This window comes from Lathyrus oleraceus, chromosome 7 (genome assembly GCF_024323335.1).
Source record: "Lathyrus oleraceus cultivar Zhongwan6 chromosome 7, CAAS_Psat_ZW6_1.0, whole genome shotgun sequence".
Taxonomy (NCBI): domain Eukaryota; kingdom Viridiplantae; phylum Streptophyta; class Magnoliopsida; order Fabales; family Fabaceae; genus Lathyrus; species Lathyrus oleraceus.
This window is the reverse complement of record NC_066585.1, coordinates 228899632-228910290: the sequence shown is the minus strand read 5'-3', so window position 1 is coordinate 228910290 and position 10659 is coordinate 228899632. Positions and strand designations below refer to the sequence as shown.

The window sequence follows — 10659 nt, the reverse complement described above, 5'->3', positions numbered from 1 at the left end:
GAGCCGATTGGCTTTCCATGAGGGTCGTACGATACGTCTCTTTTGGTCAAGTATGAGCATCATGTTGCTCGACATTTATGGTTTTGTGAGGTAAATAAACGACGTATATTTGATAATGAATAATATTTGAATATTTTATATTCTGTTTTACAATATGTGTTTTAATTATTTTCAGGAGAGAGGTCCGAAGAAAGAGTTGAAGATTGTTGGACACAGACTTAAGCTGACATCGAGGGTTTCACAAGTTATTCCACAACAGATGGAGAGTTAGATTTCTAGGTCTGCATTATCTTCACTTCAAAGAACCAGTTTGACGAAGATAAACACAAATCTGGTATCCGCATTTGTGGAGAGATCGGATCTAGAGACATCTTCATTTCACATGCCGTTTGATGAGATGAGCATTACTCTGGATGACGTCTCTTGTCTGCTTCACTTGCCCATCAGGGGTGTGTTATGGAGCCATCAAGATGTCACTGAAGAGATTTTTGTTGAACTTGTTGTTCACTACTTAGGAGTGTCATAGAGTGAGGCACATGCACATGTTCATAGCTGCAGGGGTTCTTACTATAAATTAGAGTGGTAATACGATTTATTCATAGCGCATAAAGTTGTTTCTAACTAGGTATATGCGACTATAGTGTATTTGTTGATATTGGTGGGTTACACAATTTTTGACGCAAGACATTTACGCTTGTCGAGGCACGATACCTTTTACTGTTTACAAACTTAGAGAGATGTTCGGGATATAGTTGGGGAGCAGCTGCATTGATTATCCTTTACAAATATCTCGGAGATGCTTTCATGTTCAGTTGCAAGCAGGTCGATGGATACTTACAGGTATTTAATTTAATTTTGTTTATTATATGTTAATTGATTTTATTTAGTATATTACTTTAATTTATTTTGTTTATTATATTTTTATATTGTAACAGTGTTGGATTCACGAGTACTTTCCAACGGTTAAAAAAAGAGGAGAGAATTGAAAACCAGCTGATAATTTTGGTCTTCCTCGAGCGATGAGATGGTCCTATAAGCAAGGAGTCCTGAAGGTGGATGACTTGCGACCTATTTTGGACGATTTGACACCTGCCGACATCATATGGCGTCCATTCGAGGATCATAGAGTATGGCATCAGTTTGATGAGTTATGTTTGTACAAGGGGTGTATGAAGTGGGGTGACATAGTTGTTCCATACTTGTCTGACAGATGTATACATCAGTTTGGATACAGGGAGTATGTTCCACCCTACCTCATGATTGTATGATGGCTAATGATATTGATATTGAGTGGATTGGTTACCATCAGAGCATTGTTATTGTGATTCGTCCGACAATATTGGCCATCACTCCATCTGATATAGATGATGGATACCTGGAGTGGTATTATTGTGTTTCACATCCTCGTTTGGTCTTACCCCATCGTAATGAGCCAATGGAGGTGCTAGTTCTTGTCTACGAAGCAGGACCATTTGATCTTATGTGGGCTTGTGTTTCTACATTGATTCATCGTTATCTCAGACAAGTTAATGCTAAAGAGGATGACTCGCAGTTTGCTTATTTATTTAAAGCTTTGCATATTTCTCGTTTACATTGATTTATGTATTAACTTTTAGAACTGGATGTATTAAAGTTGAATGACATAATATAATATTCATGTTTTGATTACATATTCATGATAATATAGGCGTAAGTAATTGTCAATGTTGTAGACGTCCTGCAAATCCTAACATCCAAGACGTTGTTGTTGGACAACGAAACTTCTTCCAATCTAATGTGACTGGTGGCAACGAAAACCCCTCTTTCATGTTTACCTTATAAAAATAATTAAAACATTAATTCATATATTTAATAAAGTGAACTAAGTAAAATAATTACAACAGTAAGTCATATAAAATAAAATACGTACCTGAACCCAATGATTTTGGTTAACAAAATCAATGCAATATATAGAGACATTTGATAAATGTGAACTTGTCATAGGAAAGAAAGTCATGCACGGATTGCCTAAACAGACAAGTACAACATTATAGTGATTCGCTATCAAATAACTCATATCTGGTAGAGTCAACCATTTTTGTGGTGATTGTGGAACAAAGGATTCTATCATCAAAGATTCTCTCAGTTCTGCTAGCCGATTACAAAATAACATATCATACAAACTTGATTTTTCCTTGTCTATTATTTCCAACTCCAAGTCTCAGCGAACCATTGAACAATCATCCTCACCATATCCAGCAATAATGCAATGACTCTAAATCCACAATTACCATCTGATACAAAAAAATTACATAGTAAAAAATATAACACATACCGATTAGTCGTCGTGTTACCCAAATGTAGCTCTCGATTAATCAATACTCTAACAAATCTCTATCTATATGGAGTCAACCATGTGTCTTTCACGTAGTTAATAAATCCACTAAAACCAACACATGCCTGCTCAAGTTGATGCAACTGTTGATCATACTCAACCTCATCACTAGCCCAAACAACTCACATCCATAATGTGTCGATCGTCTTTTGCATGTCATTCACCACATATTGCTTGTATTTTGCACCAATATTTTTGTTAATATGAAATCCACATAGCAAATTAATCGACCTAGGAAACACAATTTCAATTGCTTTCATCAAAGCAAGATCTCTATCTGTCAAAATAACTTGTGGACATAAATCTTTCTTCACAAACAATTCTTTAAGTTTCTCCAATATCCAACAAAAATTATATGTTTGCTCAGAATCCATATAGGCAAATGAGACAGCAAAAGTCAACTCGGATGATGTCATGCCAATAATTTCAAACAAAGGTTGTCTATATTTGTTTGTCTTGTAGGTGTTGTCCATAACTAACACAATAGGAAAAATATTTAACAACTTAACTGAATCGGGATGGGCCCAAAATATCTCTCTCACGACTTCAGAGTCATCTCTTTTTCTACTCCAATACACATAACATGCATCCCCAATAAGCTTAAATAAAAGTTGTATCTCACTTCCAGGACCTCTTATCTCTTTTTCTATCATACTTTTATGCTTGTATATTTGCGTGATCCGAGTGACATTCTCTGGATCTCGGTCTTGCAAAGAAAGTAATATGTGTCTAGGTGGTACATGTCTCTTTGTCAAACCAACGACATGTTGATTCTCATTCGCGGTAAACCTACCAACAAAGGAATGACCTTCTAATCTATCAGGTAAACCATGGTTATGGACCTCACATTTTACATCAATCTTCCATCCAAATCCATCTTTCACCATAATCGACCTGATTTTAAATGGGCATTCACATTTTTTGGCCACACTTTGGGTTCTACTATCAGTATCCTTGTATTTTTCACCTTTATCACAACCAAATATTAATTTGTTACTTCTCTCTCTCTCTTGCCTGTTTCAGTATCTAAACAAGTGATAATAACGATTACTTTATTATGAATTTCAACCTCTTTAATCCACATGATCACCTCTTCTCGTGCATCGAATCTTTGAGTAGTTAAAAAAGTACCAGAAGTATCTACACATATTTGGGGAAGAATTTCCATACCTGCACAATAAAGAATTAAAAATGCAAACCGGATAACTTCATAGAAGAGTTCCGGAACATAGAAATAACACACCGGAAGTCTTTAGGAAAGAGTTCCGGTATATATTAGTCTATTAATTGGAACACATATGTTAAGTGTTCTGGAACGATATTTTTTAAAACTAAACCGGAACTCTTCAAGTAAATCTTCCGGAACACATTAGAAAAGACTTTCGGTATGTTTTTTTTCTTAAACTAAACACTTTGTGAAAGACATCCGATTTAGTGTGAAATGGTAAATTGATTAAAAGTGAAATGATAAATTGATTAAAAACAAACCAGGATAAAATTGAGATAAATTGGTTAAAAACAAACCAGGATAAAATTGGTTAAAATGGTAAATTGGTTAAAAGTGAAATGGGGGTATATAACTTTAGGGGTATGAGATAAAATTTTCCGGATTGTATTCGCTAAACAATTGAAGAGCCCAAACTATTTCAGTAATCCATATCCAATGGTTAAACTAAACAACGATATTATGAATAATATAATTAAAAATAAAAACTATTAAAATTTATATTAAATATATGTTTTAGACTTTACAAATGAGACAATTATTTTATAAAAGAGAATAGAATTTAAAATTATCAATTTATTTTAATAAATTTCCTTAATCTTTTTCACATTTTAAAAAAAAATCAATAACTTTTCATTATTCAATATTTAGTTAATAATTTTATTTTTCTCATTTCATAAAATTTCTACAATAAGAAAAAGTTTTATTTACTTCACTACAACTATTAACATTTATTATAATTTTCATGTAGAATTTCTACATGTCAGCAGAAGCAGAATATGCTTCGTTGTATTAAAGTTAGATCCATATTGGTTCAACAACTAATTATATCTTCAATGCTTATTGATTTGTCTCGTTTAGACTATTGCTATGTAGAATAATGTGGTGGACTTGTAAATTTATGTTTTTCAATAATTATAGAATTATCAATATCTTAATTAAAATAATAAAACCAAACGAGTTCTAAAATCAATGAAAAACTTGTGATTTCTCAATGTTGATTTAGGACCAAAGACATTAATAAGTTCAAGTCTATGCTGCTATTACAACAAAAAACTAATCAAGATCACATCTACATAAGCATTTGAGAGCATTAGTCAAGATGTGCTATAGAAAAGCAATGGGCTGATTGTATCATAGAATTCAATCTCATGACTTCTATAAATTAACCGTTTCAAATATCCTTCCAGCTTTGAATATCTAATCATTACTTTAAAATTTCTATAAAAAAATGAATAAGATTAATATGATTAAAGTTCCGGGCGTAATAACTTTATGTGTAAGGTAGATATCCATATCTTGTTTGAGAAGTTCGGCAACTCTGATATTTATCAATGAACATTTCTGCACTATGGTTTGAATTGCGGCCTTGGTACTTTGTATGCTTAGGCCTTCGCCGGCGTGTGTCTTCATTTCTTGGGACCTGATAAACTCTTCAACTCTTTCTGTTCAACATCAGGAATCAACATATCGGCGGTAAGATGAGAATGATTGAGAATGGATCACTCTGCACAAATAATAAACAATAGATCCTTTTTTCATAATGAAAGCAATAACAGGTCAAAGGGGTTTATACTATCACTGAGAAGATGCCTCTGGATGACAGGAGGATCAACTGTATTCCTTGAAGAAGGCAAGATAACTGGATCTTTCATCAAAGTGGACAACAATGCATAAAAAAATACCATTCATTCTTAATGCATTTAAATTCACATATTCTATATTTAAAACAACTAATGATTTACAACTTCTGCAAAAACATAAGTACATTTTTCTTAAAAAATAAGGAAAAACAAACATGCAGCTAATCATCGCTACATTAAGATCAATGGTGGTTCTCACCACAAACATAGACGTGTTCGTGCACAGAGAATAAAATGTTTAAACATACTTGGATTGGATCAAGGAATTCACCTAGTATTCTTCCATCCTTGCCAATTGCCAATTCTACGAAGGACATCTGCAGCAGAGCTGAACAGCAGCAAATTCTCAGTCAGATTGCATTCGCTTATTGGCTTATGGTAGTACAGATCAGAAACTACTTTAGAACAATTGCAGTATGTTAAAAGTCTCACAAAACTAACCTGTTCATTTTACCCCCTTCTAGTGTAGACTCTCACACCTAGGGCCCATTAGAATGATGCATTATCCCATTAGTTTCGTGGTCACTGGTCACTAACACAAGTCCAAACACGCCATAATGAATATTCTTAAGTGAATCTTCTTCCCCTTCATATTCCTGAAATCACATTCACCCAGCCAAGAAGCAATACTAATAATTTCACTTCAACATCAAAGCAACTAGAGTCTATATCAAACTTACCTCCGAAAACCATTTATAGAATCTCTCAGTTGGCTGGCTCACCATCATCTACACCCACCCCACCACAGATAATAATTAGCAACAAAACTACATACACAAAAATGAATATAATTTATTTTTTTAACAAAAAAGGTTTAAGGTACAAATAAACACTTATGTAGCTAAAAAGAAAAGAGCCATTGTCTCCTTTATTAATTTTTCTTGTACTCATTGTCATCATCGTCGTCAGCTGCATAATCATCCTATTTTCAAAATCCAAAGCATAGATAAAATCCACATAAAAAACAAACCCATAAAATAGATAAATACCAATCAAAATTAGAGAAAGCAAGTTACAGAAACAGTACCATATCAACAACTCTAAACTTGGCCTTGTCAAAACGTGCTTTTGCCTCTTCCGCTATCGCCTGCAAAATTAAAATAAATTCAGGTGATAATCAAATATAAACACAGATAATTAATCAATTAATTAGTTAACTAGTTTATTGGCCACATCACATACAAGATGAGACACTAGGAAAATCCATGTATCAGCAAATGTAACCGCTTCATGGCTACTCACAAGTCACAATATTACCATCTGAGCTTTCACTTTCTCTACCACTAAATTGAGATGAGGAACTGGATCTGGAGAACCTTAACAATAAAGGAAGTGGTGCAGATATTGGTGCTCAAGAGTCTGCAAAGAGATCATAAAGTATAACAAGACTCAGCAGCTTACCATGTCCTCTATTTGAATCCACCATATTTCCTTTATATGATAAAATCGAGGAAAGTTGCATGACCTTCACTATTTTTCCAGCATAGTAAGCCAACCAAGCACACCCCACAGAGTGTTAGGTATCCAGCAAGATATCTGTTCAATTACTATACAATACTGGATAAATGAAGTTTCTACTCTTGTTACCGACTTCCGCCAGTTAAGACGATGACATGTTCAAAACAATTGTAAAACTGAATCATACAACATAGACTACCAGGGTAGTATCACCCATTCAAATCAGATGAACCATAATCAATTTGGCAAAATCTCAATATCAGAACAAGACAAGAAATTAATAAAAAGAAATTGATAGATTGCTCAGAATAAGAAGTAAAGAAAGATAGGAGAAAAGATCAAAATTCAATAACTTGACTACCATAGAAGGTGGAAAATAGCACCAATTACATTTCAATGCCAAATTAAACTCTCTAAACAGTTTACCAGAAAATTCAATAGCATTCTGTGATGTATTAAATATTAAGGGTTGAGTTACAGGAATAAATTAAAATAAGTTGTCATACAACAAATGCAATACATGTCACTGACCAAAAAATATAAAATTATTCCCATATAAACTCATACATAACTAGTGATTCTGATCATCAGAAGTAAGCATCGCAGGACACTGACACAATATAAAATGATCGATAAACCCTTTTCTAGATTCAAAGAAAACCGGCAACATTAAGGATTAGATTGAACTTCAATGATCAGACTGCAACCTGTTCAGGAACTTCTAATTGCTGTTGATGTATTTCTTCAAAGTGAGGAGGGGCTCCTGATGATGGGTGATTTGATCCTGTAATCTCAGAAGATGTTCCTGGTGCTGCATAATATTGCCCTGATGCTTTAGCTGATTGAAGAGAAGACCCTGACATTGGAGGAGTTGGTCCTGACAGTGGATAATGTTGCCCTGACGGTGGATATGGTTGCTCTACCCTTTGTTGGGACCCAGATGGTGATCCATATGGCTGATGTCCTGCCATTTGATGAGAAGGTTCATATGGTGTATAAGGATTTGGGGTTGTTTGAGGAGATACCCTTTGCATATTAGGAGGATATTGGTATTGAGGGTGGTGAGACTGCCCTGTTGAATTAGCTCCCCATGGAGGGTGACGATGCATTCCTCCCATTTGAGGAGGCAGTGGTGGGAGTTGCTGCCCTGTCATTTGAGAAGGCAGTTGTGGGTGTTGCTGCCCTGAATTTTGAGGTTGATATCCAGAGGGAAAGTGGTGGTTATGTGCTCCAGCCATTCGATTATCAAAGTTTGGTGGGAAATTTTGTACTTGCATTTGAGCCGATAATCCAGAAGATTGATTATGTGTTCCTGCCACTTGAGAAGGCGGTGTTTGGTATCGTTGAGGTGCTGCCATTTGAGAAGGAAACTCAGAAGGCGGGTTGCGTGCTCCAGCCGTTCGAGTATCGAAGCGTGGTGAGGAGTTTTGTGTTGCCATTTGAGTTGGATACCCAGAAGGTTGGTTATGTGTTCCTGCAACTTGAGAAGGTTGTGTTTGGTATCGCTGAGGTGCTGCCATTTGAGATGGAAATTCAGACACTGGGTTGTGCACTCCAACCATCTGAGCAGAAGGCAGTGGTGGGCGCTGTTGTGGAAGCCCATAAGTTGGGTTATGTGATCCAGACATTTGAGAAGGGGACCTTCCCGGTGGTGGACGGTATGCAGGTCTTGGACGGGGATTGTATCCAGCTCGGTTCATATCTAAGAGCCTCTCAATCTCCTCACCTCTCCCATCATTTTTAAAAGCATCAGTCACAAATTCACGCAAGGCAGAAGTTACCCCAACACCATACCTCATAACCTCGTCCAACAACTCTCTGCTTTTATCCAACAAACCTTCATTACACAGCCCCTTGATCACAACTTCATAACAAGTGGGGTCAGGCTTAGGATCTTTTTCTCCCATTTTGCTCAAAATCTGAGCACACTCAACAGCTTTACCATTCTTAATCAATTCATCAAACACCCTGTTGCCAAAGGTAGCAACCACCCTCAAACCAGAATCCACCATTTTGTTAAATATCCCCAAGGCTTCATCAATCCTATCCGCTTTCAAATACCCATCTATCAAAGTCGTGTGAGTAGGCACATCCGGGCTCAAAGACTTAGAGCACAGCTCTTGAAACAATGTTTCAGCTTCAGACAACATCCCACTCTCACAATATCTAGAGATAATGTTACGATACCCGGCAACATCCATTATAAAAGGCTTAGAATTAGGTTTGGTTCCGACCTTCCTAAAAGTAGCAACAGCTTCATCAACCTTACCAAGCTTAAAACACTCATTAACCATGACATTAAAAGTATCAGAATTTACAGCTTGAAAATTAGGAGGAGTGTGATTATCTAACATCTGATCAAACAATTCCCAAGCCTCCTTTTGCTTACCATGCTTAAGCAAAACCTCCAACAAAACATTACAAGTTGCCGGGGTCATCCTAAACTGGCGATCCATTAATGACTTGTAAGAATCCATAGCCTCCTTATCTCTTCCCTGATTAAAGAACCAATCCATGTAAGTAGCATTGACAACACCATCATAAACCAAACACCTTTCCTTAAGTTCATCAAAAAGCTCATTAGCTTTATCCAAATTACCAAGTTCAAGAAAACCCAATATCATATTATTATAAACCAATGAATCAGCACCATGTCCTTTGTTCAACATCTCACGCAAAAGATCAACAGCTTCATCAATGCGACCAACACTAATCAAACCTTTAGTAAGATGGCGAAACGTAACAGGAGAAGGGCTAAAAGGTGCTTCAGCAATGATGTGGCGAAAAATCCCAAGAGCCACATCGACGCGGCCTTCGTCGCAGTGAGTATTGATTAAGTTGTTGTAAGAAACAATATTAGGAACAAGGTTAGATTGGTTGAAGAAGAAGTGAAAAAGAGCAATAGCTTCATTGTACCTCTTGGCGCGGTACATGGCTGCTATGATAGCGTTGCAAGTAAACACGGTGGGTCGAGTAGATGAGAATACTGAATGGCGAGCTACGCCGGAGGCGGCGTCTAGGTCACCTGCGCGAATTAGGGATTGGACACGGTTGTGGAGGTTGAGTCGAGGTCCTACAAGCGCCGAGGTTGAATCGGGAAGGCGAGGAGCGTTAGGGTCGCGGGATTGGTGTTGGTGAGGTGGAGGACGGATTGCGTTCAAGGGAGGCTCGATGCGAAGTCTTCGCTTACGACGACGACGCTCAGCCGCTGCTTCTTCGGCGGAGGAAAAAGCGAATGAACGTACGGTGATAGAAATGGGAGGGACGGTGGATGAACGGAGAGAGCGGCGGAGAAGCCGGCATAACAACATGTTTTTGGGTGATGGATGAATTCAGAACTGTTACAGTTTTCTCTTCCTCTCGTAAACCCTTTTTTTTTTACAAATCCTGTTAAACCCTTTATTAGTTACGAAAAGCTTTTTTTTTACAACGAAAAAGCTTTTTAATATCCATAGTATCACTTGAATGAATTTTCAAACGTAGTTTTTTTAGTCTTTAGTAATAATTTCTAAATTATTCTCAAAAATGTTTTCTTAGAGAATACATACTTTCAAACTTATACTTTTGATTTTACACCTGTTTTAATTATTTAATCTTTTCTATTTTAATGGTTGCTTTTAATTCAACTTTTTATAATGAATAATCGCTCATAAGAGAAGGCACCACATCCAGTGGCACATGCAATCATATTTTGAACTAAGGCGCCATATGATATGGCACATGTATTCATGTCATGTCACTCTCTATGGTGCATGCATGCATCCTTTACGAGCATACCCCATAGTCAGTGACTAATGTGTTGTTATATATATATATATATATCATCGCTTCCCCATCATTTTTTTATTGAACTACACACTATAATACGACAATCACTATCAGTTTTAACTAACTCCCTTATGGGATAAGACAGCCTTTAAGCACGGTAGAAACATTGTGGAAAGATTCACGCCTCTGAA

At 36.4% G+C, this 10659-nt stretch overlaps 1 protein-coding gene across 1 annotated transcript; it reads right to left on the bottom strand.

Annotated features, from left to right (window-relative positions):
- Nucleotides 1–7026: 7026 nt before the first annotated feature.
- Nucleotides 7027–10120, bottom strand: LOC127100591 (pentatricopeptide repeat-containing protein At1g10270). The gene has a single exon (XM_051037822.1). It carries the CDS (start codon nucleotides 10009–10011, stop codon nucleotides 7396–7398), a length of 2616 nt encoding a protein of 871 aa, XP_050893779.1. The 5' UTR covers nucleotides 10012–10120; the 3' UTR covers nucleotides 7027–7395.
- Nucleotides 10121–10659: the final 539 nt, after the last annotated feature.